General features: G+C 29.1%; 1 protein-coding gene across 5 annotated transcripts; it reads left to right on the top strand.

The window, feature by feature from the left end:
* Nucleotides 1-533: 533 nt before the first annotated feature.
* On the top strand, nucleotides 534-22674 carry LOC145183356 (organic cation transporter-like protein). 5 transcript variants are annotated; one of them, XR_016451527.1, is made up of 11 exons: nucleotides 534-905; nucleotides 3733-4170; nucleotides 4361-4711; nucleotides 10883-10986; nucleotides 19297-19620; nucleotides 20052-20267; nucleotides 20415-20549; nucleotides 21485-21576; nucleotides 21679-21771; nucleotides 21895-22109; nucleotides 22469-22674. XR_016451527.1 is itself a non-coding variant. In XM_090084167.1 (10 exons), exons 2-10 carry the CDS (start codon nucleotides 4400-4402, stop codon nucleotides 22561-22563), a joined length of 1599 nt encoding a protein of 532 aa, XP_089940293.1. In that variant the 5' UTR covers nucleotides 3775-4170; nucleotides 4361-4399; the 3' UTR covers nucleotides 22564-22674. The 5 variants fall into 5 exon arrangements, 4 of the variants coding, with proteins under 4 accessions (XP_089940293.1, XP_089940296.1, XP_089940295.1 ...); XM_090084167.1 differs by lacking the exon at nucleotides 534-905 and having other exon boundaries at nucleotides 3775-4170; nucleotides 21666-21771; XM_090084170.1 differs by lacking the exons at nucleotides 534-905; nucleotides 3733-4170; nucleotides 4361-4711 and adding an exon at nucleotides 5146-5294 and having other exon boundaries at nucleotides 21666-21771.
* The last annotated feature ends 1268 nt before the right edge of the window (nucleotides 22675-23942 follow it).

Genomic DNA, 23942 nt, shown 5'->3' with positions numbered 1-23942 from the left:
TCTTAAGCAAGACGTCTTTGCGACGGAAAATGTAGACCTTTTTAAGACATCTTTAAGACGTCTTTTTTGATCTTTATAAGACGTCTTTAAGACAACTAAAAGACGTCTTTTGTGTGCTGGTTATATTCAGTAAACCGTCTTGAATAAAGCGTCTTTAATCCGTCTTAGACAAGACGTTTTTAAGCTGTCTTGAGTAAGACGTCTTTAAACAGTCTTGAGTAAGACGTCTTTTCGACGGACAACGTAGACCTTTTTAAGACATCTTTAAGACGTCTTCCTCGATCTTGAAAAGACGTCTTAAAGACGACTAAAAGACGCCTTTTTGTTTGCTGGGTTACATTTTCTTGATATTGTAAGAAGGGAGAATTAGTTAAAAACAACGAACGGAAATCGTTGTACACACGATGACCTATCAGCCTGCTTTATAAATAAATGATAAAGCGAAAAGAAGAAAAGTTAAAAACAACTGGGAAAAGACGTAAACACGAAGACTTATCTACCGGCCATACAAATAAATGATGAATAAGCATCGCAATCGAAAAATATAAAAAGCTCAGAAAATGTTTGACGGACAGAAGACGAGAGGAAGACGGAGCTTTAAAAAGAAGTAAAAGAGGTTTCTTAAGAAAGTGTTTAAGAAGAATTTTTTTAGAGAGAGAATTTTTGTGGTTGAATTTTAGGATAAACAATAAGTTTTATAAAAAATCAAAGAAAAACAGAGAAGTTTTTGATAAACAGAAGAAGTAAAGATTTAAGCAGAAGGCAAAAGAAATGTTGATTAAAGAAGAATAAACGGAAGTTTTGGTCGTTTCAAAAAAAGAAAAAGAAGAGGAGATATTCATTTAAAGAAGAACAATAAAGAAAAGGAGTAATTGAGAAAAATAGAATCAAGCACAACAAGTAGAGTAAGAGAGTATTATTTGTATTTTATAAAGGTAATGAAAAAAAGAGTGCTAACCATTACACACTAATAAAACGTTTATTGAAATATATTGTATAATAGAATATATTAAGGACAGTAAATAAAACCATAACCCTTTAACGATTAAACCTTGCCCAGCCTAAACAAAACAATCCCCAAAGTTTACCCAGCCCTAACCAAATAGTTCCCAGACTTTGCCCTTTCCTAACCAAACTATCCCCAAACCCTCAACCTCGACCCCAACCTCCACATTCTTCCTACACCTAAACCTCGTACCCATACCTCTCTCACTTTAACAGGTTCATTCAGCTACAAACAAACAGAAAAACAACATTTGCATAAAAACGCCGCCCTCTCAATATTTCACTCATTGAGCAATGCTTAATGGTCAAAATATATTGAATAACTGCTTTTTTTTCAGAACTAATGTCTTCCTTTTTTTCCCACTATGTTACTTGGAGAACTTTTAAACAATTTTTTTTTTACTAAAAACTATTTTTAAAAAAATAAAAATTGGTTTCTATAGAAAAATACAAAACAAAATAATAAAACAACTGTTTAAAAATTGTTCAAAAGAATATTATGATACAAATTTTATGTAAGTAAATTACAATGATTAACAAAAAACATCACTACACTCAAAGAAAACATCAAAACAGTATAGATGACAAAATACGATTTTCGTGAATTAAACAGGTGCCACTTGTCCCTCTGTTGCCACCTTAAAAATAATTTTATATTTCTGAAAGCTTGAAAGTGTTAAGTAATAAACAAAAAAACAAAATAAACCAATAACATTTAAATTTTGGGCTAATTCTAAATTACACAGGAAAAACTAATTAAATAGAGCGTGGCATTTTGAATGTCTCCTCTGCACGATATTCAGTATATCTTTCAGAAATGAGTTCAAGTAATTTATTTTTAATATTTTGCAATTTGCAGTTCACATTTTTTTTTTTTTTAGCTCAAGTGAAATTTTTGTCAAACTGTGTTGAAAAAAAATTTAACTTACAGGTAATTTTCCATTTGTTTATACATCCCCCATCATGAGTTTTTCGAACTTTTTTTTAGACCTTAAACTTTAAGGTGGTCCTATACCTTCAAACTTGAATCGCTGACGTTTGACCTTAAAACACTTTTTACTGCATACAATAGGATGCCCAGGTATAAAGAAAGAAAAAAAACTAAAAAAATAAAAAAAAAAAATTTAGGGGTTAATATACCATGTTGGAACCCGAAATACCCCAATTACTGTTTCCTTTACAACTTTTAAACCATATTTACTTATTGGATAAAATTTTTAAAAAAGTTTTGTATTACTATGAAAAACAATTTGAACTAAAATTTTAGTAGTTTGTATTTTATAGATAAAAGACCATTTATATCAAAAAGTGACTATAGTTATGTTAGTTCTTAGACCAAAATTTCAAAAAAAACAAAGTAAAAAAATTTCATTTTAGATCAGGTTGTAGATCAAACATAAACAAATAACTTGAGTAATTTTAGGTCAAACTGTAAAACCTAGGAAATTTTATTCTGGAGCCGGTGACTAAAAATAGGCAAAAATCAAAAACTCAGAAAAACGAAAATAAGAAAATAAATAAAAAATTGACAAGCATCAAAATAACATCACAATAACATCAAGTTGGCAAACTATACTTTAAAAATGCAGTGGTAACATTTCCAAACATTTATTTTAGCAGTGGGTAAAAACGTTTTTGATTTTAAAAATGCCGTTGCTAGGGGCGTAACTATGGAAAACAATTTCAGCACTTTGTTTAAGATTAAAAATATACCAATTTGTGCTCTGAATTTATTTAAAATTATTAAAAAATCTTAAACTAGTATAAATTTTGCACAAAATTATGTAAAAAAAAAAATTTGAAATTTTCTATTTTTAATGATATAGGACCACTCAATGATATATTAAGAATAACTAGATATCTAACTGCCGTAAATCGGCATAGAAAAAATGAAGCAAAAATCGGCCATTATGGGGGACAAAATCTTTACGCTATTTATAAAAACAAAACAAATACGAAGCTCTTGATTTGTTAAATTTGTCCCCCATAATGGCCGATTTTTGCTTAAAAAAATACGCGGAAATTAGACATCTAGTTATTTTTAATATATCATTGGAACCACCTTAATGAAGCAAAAAATATTTTTCAAAAATGGGTTCTTGTTTCCAGTAAAACCTACTTAGAATTTTTGTCAATAAAAACTTGTTTTACGGACAGTTTACTATTTTGTAAGTCCGGGTCTCCAAAACACACCAAATAGTTTCATAAAAATATTTTTGCCACAAATTTGTATTTCTGGTCTTTTTTCTACTGTCTTGATAAATCTTGATCTGATCTCAAAATATAACTTTTTACATACATATGTTATATTAAATTATATATTATGTTATATTATAAATGTTACATTTTGAGATCAGTGGCCTATGATATAAACCGCTACAGAGCCGTTTTAAAAATCTCAATTTGAAACAGATGCATTTGAAAATAACTCAACTTTAAAATTTAAAAAAATTTCTTGAATCCCTTCATAAGACGCATGTTGGTACTTTTAACAACACTGTTTAGTTCTTTGAAAAAGAAATATACATTCGGGAAGCATATGGCTTTTAATTCAACCAGCAAAGAAAAATATCAGAGCAACTACTTTTAGACTTAAAATGACAGATTTTAGGAAACAAATAATTCATACTGCAGTTTTTCCTTTTTTTTTTGTTTTTATTTTTTTTTTTTGTTTTGCTTTTTTTTTTTTTTTTGTTTTTTGATTTTTTTTTTTTCTCTTGAAAAAAGTTTAGTCGTTTGGAAGACGGAATGAAATATTTATCGTGTTTCTATTCATTTGTTATTCAATGAAGAAACTTTGATGTTTTGCACCTTCGAAGAAAAAAGATGTTAGAAAATCTAAAAGCATATAGGAGAATAAGTAACAAGTACTCATTTTTATTTTAGAACAATATTTATCTTATGTAAATAAATAGACCTTGATTTACTCTCAACTGCTTACTTCGCACAAAGAAAGTTTACGCGAAAAAGAAAAACTTTTACGGAAGTATTTTTTTGGAGAGAAAATTACTTATCTAATATTAAGATTTCCCTGTTTTTTCAAAATCCAAACCTTGATAAGCAAATGTTAACAAGTTCCAACGATCGCAAGAAACGTGTATAAAATATTCGAAATTCGATTGTTGCATTCTAGCAGATAATCGTACTGGAAACACAAAAATGAAGGTACGAAGTGAGCTTGATTCATATACTGAGTTTCTTTTTTTAATCTTGTAAGAAAGATACGAACTAAAAAAATATTTTCTTTTTAACTTAAATTAGTTTTATTTATTTTACTAAAGTCGTGCTGACAGTTTGTTTAAAGGGTCAGCAAATATTGTGTTTAATATTTTTTATTCTTTTTTGAACGGAGCAGATGTTTTAATTTCGCACGATAAAATATATCAGCCTGAAAATGGGAATTTCGGAACCTTTAAAAAATGATGATAACCCATGGGTAACCATTGATGAAGTTTTGGAACAAATCGGTCAAATCGGAAAATTCCAAATTATCATTCTCATACTATTCAGCTTACTTTACATGCCTCCAGCGTTTCAAGCATTTAATATAGTATTCCTTGCAGATTCTCCCCAGTGGAAATGCACAGGAATAAGCCAAGAATGCAATAGCACAGAATTGTACTTAGCATCTGACGAGGCAAGATGCAAAATGAATAGGTCGTCATGGGAGTATTCAAAACCAGAATCATATTCACTTGTGACGCAGGTAACTAGATTATATTATGCTACAAATTAACTATTTGCTCAATACCCAAATAAGTTCTTAATTCCAGGTTATAGTTAAAATGTATATTATAAATGTCGCATCATATTTTGAATGACGCATCACATTATACGCGGCAAACACTTTATTGTTTATGTTCAAAAATTCCAAAAAGCATAATATTTTTAACATACTATGAATTTTCATGGCGTCAAACTGATCGTGAGAATAAAGAGTAACTCCGATAGTCTTTTTAAGCATCATGTTTTTTGAATTTCGCATATGGGGTGTTGATTATACAGTTTACTTTGAAACACTTTTTTTACACCTCAAAAACTAAGACTTCTTATGTTATATAAGTAACTTACGTACGTATGCAAGTAACTTATATAACCTAAGTTACAGTTATCGCCGGTTACAGCTTACGGTATACTAACTTTACGGTATACTAACTTCGAACTATAGATCTCGAACTTTTAATTTTCGAATTAAACCGTTATTAACTCAGAATGACCCTGGACTCCAGAGGCCCACCATAGCAAGTTGACTCGGACTTCATTCATCCTCTTGATGGGCCTGCCTGCAGGTACCGAGTATGACAACATGTATGTATTGACCTAAATATAAACGATCAAAAAAAAAAAGTGACTATATAAGCAGATTTTAAGAAGTTGAAAAAAAAAAGATCTCGAAAGTTTTAGTTGACAAAAGTTTAACGAATCTTCATATAATTTATGGAAATAGTTATGCACGTTTTTTAGAACAACCAAGAAAAATTTGCTGGCTAATATTAAAGTCTACATGTGTAAGATTAGGACATTATGTCAGGTTTATGAAAAAAACTTACTTTGCTAAGATACTATTACATATGCTATAGTTAAGTAAAAACTACAACTTAAAAGTACTAAAAACTCAACTAAAAAATAATTATTTACAAGACCCAGAACACATATTAAGATATAGATGCTCTATATGGCGCTAAAAATACTTAATCTTTAGACTCAGTTCATTCTCATAACTGTTTCCCATTCTGAAAAAAAACATGAAATAACGTTTAACAAATGTTAATAACGTTTACAAGTTTTTAAAATTTCTAAGCTCATGTTGTTGAATATTTCTTTTTATTTATCTTGACATGTATTTAATATTTACAAATAGCCAGTATTTCTGGCTTTTTTAGCAGTGTCTTAGTTTACAATACCTTTTTCACTTTCTGCATTTCCAATTTCATTCTTTCTTTTTGAAATAAGTTTTTTCATTCTTTTTCCCCTTTGTAAACATACCATTTTTATGTTTACAATTTCTTCCCATTCTCAAGAGAAGGATGAAATTGGAAATTTAATTATCTGTTTTAATCTTAACTAAAAATAATAATTAATGAACAGTAAGATAATTTTAAACTCACATAGAAGATAAATCATCAACATTAAAAAAGCCTTGACTTAAATCCTTAAAACAAATCCATGTAATCACACAACTAATTTTTATCATTAGTTATCGCCACTTCTGTTGCCATTTTATAGTATTAAGCAGCACATGTTGTTCTTTTATATTTCAAAATATCTGATGAGTAAGTTAATGTCTACAATTGATCAAATCTCTTCAGTCTCCTATGTTTACATGGTTTGTTTTATTTGTAAGAGAAAAAGCCTATTAAGCCAATTTTTTTAAAATTGTTGCACACATATATAGCCAGCATTAGAGTTCTTGTAGTTTAATACTTCTTTACAGAAGATTAACCAAGTTCTTGATTGATTGAAGTAATTTCCTGTCACTCAATTTTTAAGTGAATTAAGTTTGCTTGATCTATGATTTCTTAGTCTAAGATTTTGTTCTTGAGTGATTTAAATTCATGCAGTAGCATTCAAAAGTACTTTTACTACTTAAAAATATTGACAGTTGGTGGAGATCATTTGTTTAGTTTATATTAAATGAACGTTACTGACATTCTAGTACAGTATAAAATTTTTATTAGACTTTGCATTAAGATATTTTAAGTAAATATTTTTTGATTTTGTTCTAGTCAAAAGTGTTTTACCTTCAATCCTGTTAGAGTAAAAGTAAAAAAATAAAAATAGTTATAAAAGATCTTGAAATAATTAGATTAATATCAGCCTTTTAAGGTGATCACATGGTGTGTCTTAGGCAGTAAATCGACAAGCTTAATTAGTTTGCGTAAAGGGATGTTTGTTTGTCTCTGGTGTAGAACTGCAAACAAATACTTTTTGTTAGTATAACTTTCTTCTCTGACCTGATGATTAAGCTCCTCTCAATCAACATGTGATGCTATTGATTTAACATCTAAAGATGATAAAATAAGTAAAAAATCAGAAAAGTTGTTTAAATCTAATAAAACAAGTACTAAAACTAATTAGAATCTGCTATATATGACTATCAAAAGATAATAAAATTAACAATATGGCTAATACTTGTTGAAAAACATCCTCACAACATGTCACTGTTTTTATTTCTGTTATTATTTACTGCATTTAATACTGAATTAAAAAGAACTTTACTATACTCCTTTTGCTTTTCCATTTTTGAATGCAATTTTAATCATTTTCAATGAAATTTGTGGAAAAAGTTTAATGTGAGTGTAAAAAGTGTTGGAGAATTAAGAGTAAAAATACTTTTGAACTCAACTTTTGTAAAATACAATTATAAACTAAATGTAATGATCCATTAAAGCAAGAGAACTTCTATCAGTTAAAACTATATTTGTATGTGTGTACATTTCAAAGACAAAGAATGATTTAAATATTTTCTATTAAAAAGTATTTGCATGAAAACTGATAGTAAAAACACTTTTGCAGGACTACCAGATGATCTTCCCTGTTAATGAACTTCCTATATTTAAATAAGACATACAGTTCAGCTACAAGCTCAATAGACGCTCCGTTGCCAAAAAAATAACTGACAAAAAAAATTGTTTCACAAATAAGCATCAAACTTGTTGAGTTATGAAAAAAAGTGAACCCTAAACTCCCCTTGATCCACAAGAAACAAAAAATCAAAAGGGAACAAATCCAATATTGTTTATTTGGAAAAGAATTTTGATTCATTGTTTGATTTATCTGCATGCAAATGTGAACTGCCTGTGGCTAAATGTAATGACAGGTATTGTAAAAACTTATTTTTAAATTTTTGAATTTTTAAAAAATTATTTGTCATCTTAACTTACTTTGGACAATTATTTTGCATAGTTTATTCTCATATGTAGATAATATTCCACAATTTAAATATAAAATTTCTGCAGATTGGTTAGGTGTGATATTAAAAACTGCAAAAAAGAAAAAAGAAAAAAAAAAAAAAGAAAAACATTGTGATGAAGAAAAAAGGATATTAAGCAATTTGAAGGTTATAGTAAAATTTACTTGATGATTACTAAAAATGGATAATTTTTTTTAAAAAAAGTTGAATGAAAGGGAAGTACTTAAATGACCAAAGAGCTAAAAAAAAGGGGCAAAAGGGTCATTTCAGATTGGCAAAGTTGATCAAAAAGAAACATTAAACATACAGAGAAACCAAGTAAAAGTGAACATTGATTAAATAAAAAATCTTGTGTTGAACGTCTTGACAAATCAAATTTAGAGGTCAGTATATAAGTATGAATGTTCAATATTATTTCTTTTTTTTTTTTATACTATTTTTTTTTTACTTTTGCTTTTGTGTTTCTTTTTAGTAATTTTAAATATTTTAAAAGAAGTGTCTTCTTATTCTTGGATTTTATAGTATTTTGTACTAATACTTAAGTAATCCCCCTCTAGTGGTACTTAATGTGGTTTACCATCCGTATTTTGGTTCTTTTTATTTAGTGTGATAATCGATTTTCTGATAATGATGGTGAAAATGATGAAAATAGCCATGATCAAGAGTTTTATGGGAAAAAGCCTATTTCATAAAACTACAAACCCTTGCCTAACTTTGCAAAAGCAGCCATACATTATGAAATTAATAAAAATGCTGCTGCTCATTTAACTACAGGATTACTCATTGACTATGGCATAGTAACAGGTAATGATAGAGCTAATATTATTACAAAAAAAAATGTTTCAAATGGGAGTACAACTTGGAATTGAACATAAGAAAGAGATTTTTCAATTAAAAGTTATTGGAGTTGATGATAAAATAGATAAAGAAATGCTTGTTCACAAAATTGATTACAATTTGGAAAGTGAACTAATAATAATACCAGGAATCGAAAAAGAAGAACATCTTATGTTTACTGCAGAAAGTGGAAAGAAGGCAAAAAAATATTTGACACATAAAATTATGAATGGAACTGGAGTTACTAAAGCAAATTTAACTAAAGAAGCTCTAAATGAGCTTAACAGCAATGGTTCTTGGTAATACAAGTTCAAATACTGGTGCAGACAATGGCTTAAATGCTCAGCTAGAAAAAGCTATAAATAGAAAGTTACATGTCAACTCTATCAAAATGAATTACCATTTAGACAAGAAATTACTTTATTAGATGAAAAAAAATGATCCAAAGATATATAATAGTGTAATTTATTCATCTGTTTCAGAAGATTCCATGCATGAACTCCCTATAATAAGTTTTTCTACAATAAAAATCAGAAATTCAATCTTTTGTAGATGAAACTGTTATTTCTGATCTAAGTAATGATCAAAGAAAACTATGAGTATATTGTCGATATAAGTACAGGCCCAGTCTCCAAAAAATATGCAATGACAAAATCTGGACCTGTAAAACAAGCAAAATGGTTGACACTTGCATTGTGACATGTATATTGTATAAAAAAGCTAGAGAGGAAAATCCATCTTCAGAGTTGATTATGATAACAAAGCATATATTTCAAGTATATTCTCAAATTTGGTTTACTTTAAAAAGTTCAGGTTATTATAAAGATTCAGGAAAATCTCTTTTCAAAACGATTGAGCTCACTAAACTACAAGATGAAAATATAAAAGAAAGAAACTTAGCTAATAATTCATTTTGAAACTTAGCTAGTAATTCATATATAGAAACTTAGCTAGTAATTCATTTTGTTGTTTACAGGAAAATTTTCTATTTCATTATTATGGATGATAAAAAAAGGACAAGACAAAACTATAGATCAAATACTCAAATTTAGGAAGTTAAATGAGGAAAGCAGAAAATTTATTCCTAAGACTAAACCCAAAACAGTTATGAAGATTGATTTTGGTTGTAAAAGTTGGACTGATCTAGTACAAATATCTCAAATTGAAGTGGAACCTTTTTCTACAATTTTTTTTCATCTATTAATCTGATGAAGACAAAAGAATCTGGAGAGGTTTTGCAGCTTACATAACTTCCTAACAATTCTCAATCAGTTGAATGTGCTGTAAGTTCTGTTACCGAAGCCTCAAAACTATTTTATGGTCTCAAAAAAAAAGGCACATCTTTATTCTTACTAAAGATCAGAATAGAAAAGAAAATCACAGAAATGTAAACAAAACCAATTATTTTATTCCAAAAAAATGATATATAAAAAGTTAAAAGTAAAAATTTTGTATTGTTTTTATTTTGCTGGGATCTTTGCCGAAAAGATATTGAGGAAGGTGCTGATTTGTAAAGAGCAGTGCTTTCTCGGGGAGAATTTTTTATTATTTTTCTAAATAAGATAAAGGAAGTGAAATTATATATATATATATATATATATATATATATATATATATATATATATATATATATATATATATATATATATATATATATATATATATATATATATATATATATAAAATAGGCAAAAGTAACTTATAAGTAACTATGCATGTTACTTTTACTTATACATAGTATAGGCAAATGTAATTTGTATAGAGCGTAAAAAATAAAGTCTACTAAAATAGATTTTTATAGTTGGTTTTATATATTTCTAAATTAATTTAGAAGCTCAAATTATTTGGTTTATATATTTAACATTAAGTTAAACTGTGTTTAAAAAGTACCAAAACTAGAAAAAGGACTGATTGCTAACAATTTTTTCTGCAATAATTAAATAAGTACTATATTTAGTATTAATGAATATTTCATTCTTGTAACATATATGTCTTATAGAACAGTCAATATCCAGTGTTTGTTGGATGAAATTTGTCTCATTTAAGCAATTCTTTTTTTGAAGTTGTAATACTTTAGTAATTTATGTGTGAATCATTTGGATTCAATATTCTAGTGTTTTATTTTAGTTCGATTTGGTATGCAAGAGCGACTCATATGCTTATTTGGCTAACTCTGCACTTTTCTTAGGTGAAATTGTTGGTACAATTTTGATTGGATGGTTATCTGACAGGTATAATATAAATATCTCTAGGCTTTTTTTTTTAATTTTATACAGATATGTAAAAACCTATTTCCAAGGTTAAACTTAAGACCGAAGCCAGCACCATTTAAAGTCAAAGCCATGGATTTAAGAACTGAGGTGATTGCCAAAACCAAGAACTTTTTAAGCACAAAGCTAATGACCTTGGGGACAAGGCCAAAGCTTGTCTCATTTAAGATCAAGATCAAGGCCAAGAACTTGACACTTAAAAACAAAACTGGTGCTCTTAAGTGCTGATGTTTTAATCAAAAAAGCAGATAAAATAAGTGATATGATAGAAGTTAACAAGAGCAGATTTAACGTGCCTCCTTGGTTAACCCTTTTAATGTGCTAAAAAAAGCTGCCTAAACAAGCAAGAATCGTCACTTAAATTACAGTTTTACCTTCTTTGTCCAAGCTTTGCACACTTGTATAAGAGGAATTTGTGTTCAAAGATTTACACCAAGAACCTTGATGTAATCTTTAACTTTCCATTTAAGTATTTATGGTTCTTTATTTAGTACTGAGATTTTCTGAGAATTAAATTGTAGCTTGTATGTAAAATGTAAAAAGTAGTTTTAATTTTTTTTCTTTCAAATACTGAAAGTTTATATTTTAGTTTTTCTAAGACTTGAAATTTAAGCCAGAGATTAACAAGCTGCATTCTTTTAAGAGTTTTTGAAAATATTTATAAAAAAAGTATTCTATATATTTACAATAAGTAATAGCTAAAGATTGATTAACAATCATCAAATAAATATAACAAAGAAATCTTGTTGTCTTTATCTGATGATTATTAATAAACCTCTAGCTATTACTTATTGAATATATTTTAATATTTGTAGTAATAATTAGCACTCGTTGTTTAAGTAAAATAACCACTTTGAGCCATGAGCCACAGGTTTCTGACCAGGTTGTAGGTTTCTTAACCCTTGTTGTAGTAAAATGTAATATATCTACAGGCTTGTAGAGTAGTGCTACAAGCATCAGCAAGTTATGTTTGGATGGGAGGCTGTTATGTTGGAACTTTCTTTTTAGGTCAAACTCCACTGGTCCATCCTTTTTCTTTTGTTATTAAGGTGTGTCGATTTCAATTTTTTTTTTTTTTTTTCTCTCTCTCTTTTTTTTTTTGTTATTGAAACTAAAAAACAGTTGTTAAAAGATGTTTAATAGGAAAACAGGCAGCCCAAATATATAAAATAAATCAAAAACAGAGAAGGAAATTCCAAATCAAGAGAAAGATTTTTTGTTGTTTCAAAGTGACTCAAATGAGGTCTCTGAAAATCACAATGATGAAATAAAAGTATTTTTGAAACAATTAAAGAAGAAATTTTTGTTTGTAAAATACCATAAATATAAAAAATGTAGCTTTAGCATGCTTAAGGCATCGTGCATAGATTTGAGAAAGATATCAGAAACTGCTGAAAGAAATACTATTCTAACCATTAATCATAACAAAGTTAGGAGAAAATATTAGAAAAAAATTGAGCTCAAAACATGAAAATGAACTTTTTGGTTTTGTCTAACTTTTTGGTTTAAGTGGTATTCTTTTTGACATTAGAAAAGATGAATCTAAAGTCTTTTTTAATGTTAAAGGCAGGAAATTCTCAGATCTAGTGAAAGAAGAATATATTGTTTGCATGAAACCTGTTGAAAATTATCTTTTCCGTTTTGTTCCCAAGAAATCAGATTTTAAAAAGTTGGCAGAGATAATTGTAGATCATTTAGTTAAAAAGCTTAAAAAAAGATGCTTGTGTTTGACATGGCACAGTGGGCCAGTGACTGGACAAAAGTATAAAAACCAAAGTCAGAATTTTAATGTCATAATGGTTTTAATCAATTATATAGATATTATAAAACAGTTTAAAACTGTTTATATACACTTAAAATTTTAATGGATATACAAATGATGTGGTTGAAGTAGACGCAAATGTAAATTAGAAAAAAAAAATTATAAAGAGAAAAATGTTGTTTAAAAAATCGATGGAAATAAATAACATTTACATAAAATATTGCGCTTTTTAAAATATTATATTATAACTCTATATATTATCTGGATTTTAAAAGTTGTTTGACTCAAATTGGTATGTAATTAACAAATTTGCAGCTACTTTAAACAAGCTTATTATTTTATATTTTATTGTATGACTTTTGTTTTTATTTGACAAAGTATTTTTTTTTATTGCTACATCTTGCTTTTATACTTAGATATTTTGAAGCTTCTATATGTTTCCTTTAATAATTTCATAAATATGGCTGCCACTAGGTGCCACCTTGGTTTTCTTTCACATTTGAACATCTCTTTCCTAACAAAAAATCTGTAATTGCGCTCAAAAATTTTTATTTGCACAAAATTTTAAAAAACGCGGAAAACATATAATACGATCTTACTCATGCTAATCGTAGTACTGAACAATAATATATATATATATATATATATATATATATATATATATATATATATATATATATATTTATATATCGTAATTCAAATTTAGTTCTTGTTAATTTAGCGCTTGTCAAACCAAATGGATTTAGTAATCTATTTTAATTGGTTTGGTTGGGGTTACTCATTTTAGATGTTGAACTGCTGTTTTTATTTAGGCTTAATGAGTGTCACAAGAAACGAAATTCACCAGTTTATCAGACTCAACAGTCTGTCAATACATAAAAAAGAAGACAGTATACTTGTATACAACTTTATTAAAGAACATGATTTGAAGTTTCAAGGCAAAAAGTTTGAGAGTCAATTTCATTTATTTATTTCTGAATATGGTAAAAGATGGACTCGAAGTAAACGAACCGATGCAAAGTTTATTAGGAAGAATTCAGCTTGGCTTGAAAATGATTTTAATACCACATTAATGAAGGAGAGTAAAAATAAACAACTCGGCAGACTTACATTACCATTTGAAGATTCGTCTTCAAAAACAAAGAAAAGAAAAGTTGCAACTTTGTCAGCTTCAAATTCTTGTGAGCTGTTGTTTGCTAGTGGCACACACCTGTGGAAAGAAGGTAGAAGAAAAGATGCTCAGATAGCAATAAAGTTGGCTAATAACAAAGATGCTGAACTAGATCATTCTGATAATACATCTGAAGAAGCGTTGGCTCTTTTGTTAGATAATGAGATGAGCAAATCTCAGTATCAGCGCTTAAGAAACAATGCGAAAAGCAAAAAAAGTAATTTATATCCACCATACAATGATGTACGTGAAGCAAAAGAGAGGTGTTTGCCTAGTCGTGAATCATGGACAGCAACAGATTACTCTGCAGGCATCAATTTCCAAGCATTGGTAGATCATACTGTTCTGCGGCTGTTGGAAGTACAACATGATGTTATCAATTCGTTTGTTTTTGATAGGCTAGTTCTGCGCTCAAAGGTAGGTTTTGATGGGTCAACTGGGCAAAACATTTATACACAAGTTACTGATGAGCTGGAAAACAGAAGCTTTGTCCAAGAAGCAAGTTTGTTTCTTACCTGCTTTGTACCACTTGAATTGACAGGATTCTCTGGTGAAGTGGAGAAGATTGTTTGGAGAAATCCACATCCGTCATCAACATTGTACTGCCGAATTGTGCGGTTTAGGTTTGTAAAGGAGACAACTGATGTAATGAATGCAGAGCATCAATTTCTTGAAAATGCTATTGGAAACTTAACTACAACTGCTGTGCCTAAGTATGAAAACTTAACTGTTTTTCACAAAGTTGATGTTACTATGATAGATGGAAAAGTAGCCACTGCATTATCTACAGTTACTAATTCAAGTCAGTGCTGCTCAGTTTGTAGTTCAATACCAACTCAAATGAACCAACTTAATATTGTTTGCAATTTGCCATTAACTCCAACCGGATTGAAGTATGGTTTGTCAACACTTCATGCATGGATTCGTAGCATGGAGTGTTTGTTAAAAGTCGGCTACAAAGCTGAAGTGAAGAAATGGGCATCAAGGTCAGATGCAGACAAAGAAAAAGTTAAAGCTAAAAAGAATTTAATTCAATCTCGGTTCAGAAATGAAGTTGGGCTGGTGATTGATATCCCCAGGTCTGGTGGTTCTGGATCATCAAATAATGGCAATACTGCCCGACGCTTCTTCAGAAATGCTGAACAAACAGCAGCAATTATTAATGTTGATGTGCATTTAATTAAAAGGATATATGTTGTGCTTTGTACTTTGTCATCTGGTTTTATGATTGATGCCGATAAATTAAAAGACTATTGCTTAGAAACAGCACAGCTTTTTATAAAACTTTATCCCTGGTACTATATGCCACAGAGCTTGCACAAAATAAAGACTTTAAAAAATTCCGTGAATTTTTTTCAAGGAAGTGTTCGCGTTTAAAGACAAACGAAGACCTTTTATGGCGCTTTATGTGCTCATCCGATCCAGTAATCAGTGCTTTACGATCACCTAAGCACCCTAAAAAAGAAAATTTTCCACATGGTGTTGTGCAACTCTTAAAAGAAAGCCATTCTTTTATTTTGTAATTTCGCCTGAATTATGTTGTACATAATTATTTTGTATTTTTAAATATGTAGACCTACCACTTACTAAGCTTGTACTACTTGTAGCATACATTGTCAAAGATTTTCGGTGATTGTGAATGCATGAGTACAATAACACCCATACAAATTTGAAAAGTAATGTAGAAGCTTGTAAAATCTGCTAATTAGAAAAACTAATTAACTAAGCTAGAATATAATTATTTTACAGGAAACCAAGTTTATCTAGCAACGAGTAATAGCACGTGTAATAACACTAGTTAATATGACACGTGTAATAACACATATTAAACTGAAAAAAGATTTGCTTTCTGCGAGCGAGGATCAAAGGGAGGATTTCATAATAAAACACGTGCTAAATAGTGTACTTAGCACAAATAAAACATATACAACTAATAAAATTTAGCTGTTGCTAAGTAAAATTAGGTATCCATAGCAACTAAATAAAAAATATATTTACTTTTTTAAAAAGCGTGACCTCATATTGGTACTTATGTAAAATTTGGTGAACATAGCACTTGTAAAAATATCTTAAAAAAAACCTATGTTTTTGCTACCCAAAATTAGGTATCCATAGCAACGAATTACAAAAATAACACCTTCATAAGAAGCGCAGACATCATATTATTACTCATCCTAATTTTAGTCAATATAGCCCTAATATTAAATTAGTTATGAATTTTGTCCAGTAAAAGTGAATTCTGGCCCACTGTGCATGGGAAGCTGTAGGTTGTGATAGTACTAATGTAAATACTGAACAGGGGGAGTGTGATATAGTGGATTAAAAAAAAACTAATTACGAAACTTGTATGGATTGCATGTAACCTACACACTGGGGAACTAGGGCTACTTAAAGTAGCAACCTGTGGTCAGGACCTCTTAGTAAGATGATGAATAATGCAACAGACCTTGAAATTAATCCAGATTTTACAAAGGTTTGCAAAGCCTCCACTTAATTTCAGTCCTGGTATTAATAAAGATCTGAGTACTGATCAAAGCTATGCATACCAGGTAGTAACATTTATTAAAACTAGGGTTCTTCCAAAAAGACTAGAATCACTAGAAATTTGTCCTGTTTGTCATAGAAGATAACTAACAACTGCCATAAGATTTTACAGAATCTGGGTTTCTCAGCATCAGTTCACAGATTATAATTTTAATGAGTTGAGATAGATCGTTGAATTCATAATAGGGGTGTATGTCCCAAGTTGGTTTACCGTTAAAGTAAAGTTTAGTTGGATGGAGAGACCAATCAACTTGCTTAATCAGGTGCAGTTACTAAAAAATCCAGCTCAGGAGGTAATTGATGTTATTTTACCCAATTTTAAAAGATCATTATGGTATACTCACCCTGATTATGTTTCTGTAAAGTATGCTCTGTAGTTAGATTGAACTAGAGTGAAGAAAAGTGGTTAATAAAAAAGCAGTTATACATAAGTATGTGTGTGTATACATGTATACATATATGTAAAGTAATTAATTGATAATATTTATATTTTTGTAGGGAGATATATTAATTATATTAAAACAATATTGATCAAGTTGACAGCTTAGTTGTAAGAAATATGGTAAATAAGTGTGCAGTGGTTAATTATCTAACTGAATATAAATTTAAAAAAGGGTTTCGTTCTCTTTTTGTAAGTAAAGCTGTTTTTAGTTTCCCCAAAGATACTAATTTAGAAGAAAAATGGATTAGATTTATAAATAAAAAAGATTAGAAACCAAGCAAACATTCAGTTGTGTGTATGGATTGTTTTGAAGCAAAGTATTTAAAATATGGAAAATGAGTTACTTTAAAACATGAGTTAAAACCTGGTTCATCCGTTTATCCTGAAGAAGTTTGCATTCCATCTACTTTGTATTCCATCTATGCTGCCTAAAGTTTATAACTTTGGTAAATCACCATCTAAAGCGAGACTCTATCATCCCAGATGAGAATTATTTATCTCAAAATGTAGATAAAATAAAAAGCTTTGATATGTTTCATGAATCTCTCCAAATGGATTTAGTTTTCAAAGATATGAAAGTTTTGTTCTATATTACTGTTTATTTTTTGTAAAACCTGCTACTTTAATTGGATTAATAAGTATCAATAACAATTTACATGTATAACTACATTATAAAAGTTCTCCACTTCCACTTCCTCATTGGTTTAGAACTATCAACAATTGTCAAAAGCTCACAAGTTTTATTCATTTTAAATAATTTGGTGTCTTATATGCAGAACCTTTTTGAACTTTCAAAACTAATCTCTTTCAAATCTAAAGGTCATCCTCCATGTTCTTTAAAAGCTTTACATTTTTCACTAATGCAAAGATATTCATCATCTGAGGCTTATTCGCATCTTTTGGAACAACTTCTTTTGCCATCAAAGTCACTATTAAAGAAGTTAGTATCAGGTGGATTCGATTCAATAAAATCATTAAAGTTATTGTTAGATGAGAACAAAATAAGAAATCGTTGTGTTATCATTTTTGATGAAATGTGTCTGCAGCAATCTTGTGAATATTACAGTGGTAGATAAACTGGAAAAGATAAATAGGGTAATCTCTATAAAAGAGTAATTGTCTTTATGATTTTAGGCCCTCAAGAAATCAATACTTTATGTAATTAAAGCCATCCATGTCACTGAAGATTTCTTTGAAAAGGAAATAGAGGAACATTTACATACATTAAAATCTGCAGGTGTTAGCATTCGAGCATTGATTGCTTATAACCACCCAAAAAATGTTCCTATTCTAAATTGCTCAGCATATATGGGTCAGACAAACCAGAGGAAAATTTCTTTATCACTCCTAATAATCATAAAATTTATCTGATATGTGATAGTGTAAATTTGCTTAAAAACTTAAGACTGAATCTGATTAGTACTAAAAAGTTCATTTTCCCACCATTTCAGTTCACTGATTATGGTTTTAATATGTGTCTGCAGGGGATATCTCTTGCGCTTTGCTTCATAGAGTACATGAAAAGGATAAAATTTTTTCAGTTTCAGTTCAAAATTATTTTTCTGATGAATACTCTGCATCAAAATTTTTAAAACTTTTTTATTTATGGTGTGTAGTATATTATTAATACAAATTAATTATTTTAGCGACAAGTTTGTCTATATTTTTAATATCATTAACATCTCAACTAAATGCATTTTATGCATCTGTTATATTTTAAATGTTAAAAATTATTTATTTGAAATGAACTGTGAAATATGGTTTTTCTAATTTAATGATATTTGATAAAAATTTCAAAACACAAATGAATTAACCTTAAAAGTTTTAAATAAGGAATACTTAATAAACTTTAAATTTGGAAAAATCAGAATAAGTAAAAATCTTTAAAACTAACAAGAAATATTTTATTACAACTTGGAAAAAACTGTGCTTCAACATAACTACCTCAAGGATATGGATATGTTCATTTTCCATATAAATATATTAACATAATAATATAAATATAAATATAATTATACAAAATTTGTATGCTACAATATAATACAAATTTGTATAATACAATATAAATATAATTATACAAAATTTGAAGTTGTAAACTTTCATACCAGCCAAGGCTAAAGACTTAAAACTCAAATGCAATGCCACAAGTTCAAAGTTAGGCCAAGACTCTACCAGCCAAACCCAGTGCCCTTAAGGGCAAGGTCTGTGAAAATATGATTTCAGAAGAAGATTGCTTACATATGCATGTATCATTCCTTTTGTTAATTATGTAAACCAGGCTTGAGAGGAAAATATCTTTTTCAAATCCTTTAATTGTCCAAAATTTATGAATAAATGTATCTTTACTTATAGATATGGACGCAAGAAAATTTTAATTCCTTCATATGTTGGACTCATACTCTTTGCTTTCGTTGGCAGTTTCTCTACAAGTATTTTTTTGTTCATTACTTTCCGAGTTTTAGTTGGGATATGTTTTGGAGGGGTTTTACTTAGCAATATGGTATTGTCTGTGGAATTAGTCTTGGCAGAACGACGTGCATTAGCTGGTCTTATCATTTGGAACATGTGGACTATAGGATTGTTTATAATGACATTGTTTGCCTGGTTAATAGAAGATTGGAAGAAACTCAGCATGATCTTGTCTGCTCCATTTCTTGTTTTTGCTCTTGGAGGATGGTAAGACAATATTGTAATTAGCATTAGTATATTATTATGAACTTCTTATGTGGCTTGTTTGTAGCTTCAGCAGCTATGTAAAAAGATATTAGTTTAATTGGTGATGTTTCTAATTAATCAATTCTAATTAATTGATTAATTAATATTTTTATGTTAAACTAATGACAAGTTTTGTGTTGAAATGTTTCCATCATAAAGTGTTTTCAAATGTGCTTCCAACATAAAATGTATACTTTTTAGTAAGATTAATCACAGAAAATCTGCTATAATTCTTTTTCATTTTCTTACCTATTATTACTCTTTATTTATCCATGACGTTCAACAAATAAGCTTCCTTTTCTTCTTTGAAACTGTTGTATTTTAAACAAACTATGATTAGTAAGTAATTTTGAATCAACCCTTTTACTGATTTTTTAAGTTAATTGTTTTAGTTATATACCTGAGTCAGTGCGATGGCTTCGGACGAAAAATTTTATGGGAAAAGCTGAAGCTGTGTTAAGAAAAGTAGCAAAAGTTAATAAGAGTACTTATCCTGAGGGGAAAAAACTAACTCCAATTCATGATAATGAAATATCAAAAGGATCATATAAAGACTTATTCAAAGGCTGGAAAATGCTTAGAACTACGATTGCTGTTGCTAGCATGTGGTACGATGCTGGTTTTTTTTTAATAAAAACTGAGGATTTTAAAAACATGTAATAAAAACTGAGTTTTTATTACAAGTTTTTAAAATCAGTTATTAAAGAAATATTTTTTAACTTTTCCAGTTGCTAAAAGAAAGTAAATATCTCTAGGTTTACAAACGACTTCATTTACTATGCAATAACTATAGCAGCTGGCAATTTTACTGGGGACTTGTATCGTGATTTTTTATTTATATGTTCGGTTGACTTTCCAGCTAACTTGGCTTCTATTTATGTAATAAATAGGTAAGATATTAGGGTCTTTTTGTGTTACAAACTTAAAAAAACTTGAGTTTTTATTGATTTTTTATTGTGTGACCACTGTACATTTTAACTTAACTTTCTGTAATGTTTACCAGTGTTAAATTTACTTTATGAAACATTTTAGCTGTTTTTTTTTGTTTTTCATTCATTAAGAAATTAGTTATAAAGGGAAAGTATGTTAGGCTACTGGAAGTTCTCAAAAACAAGAATAACAACCATTTGTATTAGAAATGTATGGTCTTCCTGTTTTAGCAAAATATTTTATGCTGTGTACTCCCTATATGCACTAGTGAACCAAAGTATAAAAACAGTAGAGCTAACCTTAAGCAAGTCACACTTTTGAAATGAATTATTAGAACAAACCTTTATTCTAATTTATCAGCATTTTTGTTTTTTGAGCATTTATTGAAATTCATAATTGACCTTGATATTAATTTACACATACTCTAACCTTAATTATTAAAACATTATTTAAAGTTATGTATGTATGTATGTATGTATGTATGTATGTATGTATGTATGTATGTATGTATGTATGTATGTATGTATGTATGTATGTATGTATGTATGTATGTGGTTTATACAAAACTCTTGATGAACTGTAATGTGTCTTCCAATTTTTTCACTGGTTTTCGGATCCACAATTATCTTATAGACTATTGGGCATCTTTATTTTATTAATCTTAGATAAATTTAGAATTATTATATATTTTTTCCCTTTTATTCACTTTAAGTTCTATTCAATTACATCAGAAAAAAAAATTTTTTCTGCTTTACATATATTCTCCTTGCCTGTGCATGACTTTTTTTATTCCAAGATTTTTAAAATATATTACAAGCAGTATAGGTTGATAATCATATTACCATACTATCATTAATTAAATAGTAAATTAATGTGGAAATAATTTTTTTTTTAGGATAGGTCGTAAAAAAGGTGCAATAGCTGGTTACTCAGTAACATGTTTGTGTTTAGTTTCTTATGCTGCAATGCAAATTGTTGGAATAGAGAGTATGTGGATTTTTAACTGCTTATTTAAACCTTAGAACTTTTTCTTTTTCTTTTTTTTTTTTTTTTTTCTCTTCATCTTCGTGTCTTAGTTTTACCTGTTAGAATCACAATTGCGATGATTGCAAAGTTTTCCAGTCTTCTTACTTGGCTTACAGTGCAAATTTGGACCGGTGAACTCTATCCAACTGCAATTAGGTTTCTGCTTAAATTGATTTTGATTTCTACTACTTCGTTTTGAATTGTAAATTATTTATTTTTCCTTTTTTTTTTTCTTATTTGTGCTTGATTTCACGAGGAATTAATTATTTTATTACTTAGATCTCAGGCAATGGCCATGTTTTTTTTGCTGGGTGTAACAGGCGGTGCTGCTTCACCTTGGTTATCACAATTTACTAGAAAGTTTTGGGCTCCTTTGCCTTTTCTCATCATGGGTTGTGCTCCAGTAATACCAGCAATCTTTTGTTTCACTCTCGAAGAAACTAAAGGAAAACTTGTCACCGATAGTTTAATCAAAGTTGAAACACCACATGAAGGTGTGTTATGATTAAGTACTTTTAACATTTTTAGAAGAAATTTTTTGAAAATCCTCTCTTTTAAAAAGGCCAATTTTGACTTTTGATGTTTTAGTGTCCTCATTAAAATCAACTCATAACTTAAATATTTTTTTTACTTTTGAGATTATAGCTAAAATAAAATATTGATGTTTTCTGCTATTATTGCTTTTTGAATTCTATTCGATTCGATTTTGTCCTAATTTTAGCATTCTGACATTTTTTCAAAGATTCTCAAATTCTAAAATGCGCAGAAATTTAACGTTCAATTGAAATTATTTGGTATCAATTACATCCTTGAGTCAAGTAGCTTTTTTTTTAGCCATGATGTTTTTTTTTAGAAGATAAAGAGGAAGACGACGCTGCTCTCTCTGTATATGAAAACGTTCGTTTATCTCAAAGTGACCGATCTTCTATACTGCTTGGGGATAAATAATTTTTTTAAATTACATATACATTACGCAACCATACATAAAGTTTTTATCATTGTACTTTTGAAATAGTTTTTAATTTATTTTCGCATGTTTTTAATTGCCCTTTTCAAATATTTATTTGAAGTTTTGACTCTGTTTTCAAGAAATTGCGCACAAACGTAAACCAATCAATTTTGATTCTGGATAATGCTTCTGATACAAAAATTTACAAAAGTAATAGGTTACAAGACTATATCAAATTTAAAAGTCTATGGTAATGTACTAACGCCTGGAGAAGTGAAAGGAGAACATTAATTGAATAAAAGTGCTAATTCCTTAGCTCAAGTTTACAATCAGTACGAAGCCCGAGGTGTAAGGGTCAGTTTCCACTCATCCGTTTAGTTACGGGAAAGGGAAAGGGATGGTAAAATTAATCACGTGAGATGCGTAGTTTGTAATTTAATTTTGAAAATTAATTTCTGCGCTTGCTTACGTGATTAATTTTCCCGTCTCTCTCACAGGCTTCAATCTCAGATTCATCCAACTTGTATGAAATATCTGGTAGATTCGTACAAGTTGACACCGGTATCTCGTCACAATGTGGAACGGGTCGTCTTGCCGAATCCAGATCAGGATATATTTATTTACAAAGGTTGCTTCTGTTGATGCCCTGAACATTAACCGAACAAAAGTAGCAATCATCACTGTGGTTTCGTCGCTCTCTCCACACCATCGGGATACCAAATTTCATACACTTTCTTTCCCCATTTGTCCACTGACGCAGATGTTCTGTGCACGTCTTTCACACCGTATGAGGTGCCCAATGTTTATCTTGGTCCTCTAATTTAACTCTAAAATTAGCCAAATACGCTTTTTTAACAAATTCTGTAACAGATTTTCGATTCTGGCAGAACGTATATTCACTGCAGATGAAACAGAATACATTAGGGTCATTTTTGCATTTTCGTGATGATCCCATATCAAAACTTTTAACTTCTAAATTTTAATATACTATAACATCTAAAATACAATTTAAAAAATTCGACAAGTAATGCATGCAACGTAGAAAAAATATACTGGTAAGCTATGGTCTGTTAATATAATACAACGATAGAACCATTGACAGCAATAAATCGAATGTATCATTGGAATCTGCTTCAAAAACATAATTAGAATCAGTTATAAAGTTTCAGGCACCAGAGAAAAAAATTTTTTTTGTAACCCAGTGTTATTGATCATAAGTTGCTTTTCACTGTTGCGCAACAACAAAATTGTTTACGAATTACTTTCAAACAATTTCAAACGTTAAAGTTAATAACGTTAATAACGTTAACGTTAATATAAAAGTTTTAACGATAATTTGAAAAACGTTTAAGAAACTAGTTGAATCTTTTTTGTAACA

This window comes from Hydra viridissima, unplaced genomic scaffold (genome assembly GCF_058129835.1).
Source record: "Hydra viridissima isolate aposymbiotic clone 2 unplaced genomic scaffold, HvirCarnegie_v1 scaffold_4, whole genome shotgun sequence".
Classification (NCBI taxonomy): domain Eukaryota; kingdom Metazoa; phylum Cnidaria; class Hydrozoa; order Anthoathecata; family Hydridae; genus Hydra; species Hydra viridissima.
The sequence above is the reverse complement of the archived record's forward strand: the minus strand, read 5'-3'. Positions and strand labels throughout refer to the sequence as shown.

Excerpts from the sequence above, each read along its gene's own strand:
- LOC145183356 (XM_090084167.1), top strand. The coding sequence starts at position 4,400 with ATGGGAATTTCGGAACCTTTAAAAAATGATGATAACCCATGGGTAACC. Across the intron at positions 21,772-21,894 it reads CTCTATCCAACTGCAATTAG|ATCTCAGGCAATGGCCATGT; the intron begins GTTTCTGCTTAA and ends TTTATTACTTAG. Across the intron at positions 22,110-22,468 it reads AGTTGAAACACCACATGAAG|AAGATAAAGAGGAAGACGAC; the intron begins GTGTGTTATGAT and ends GTTTTTTTTTAG.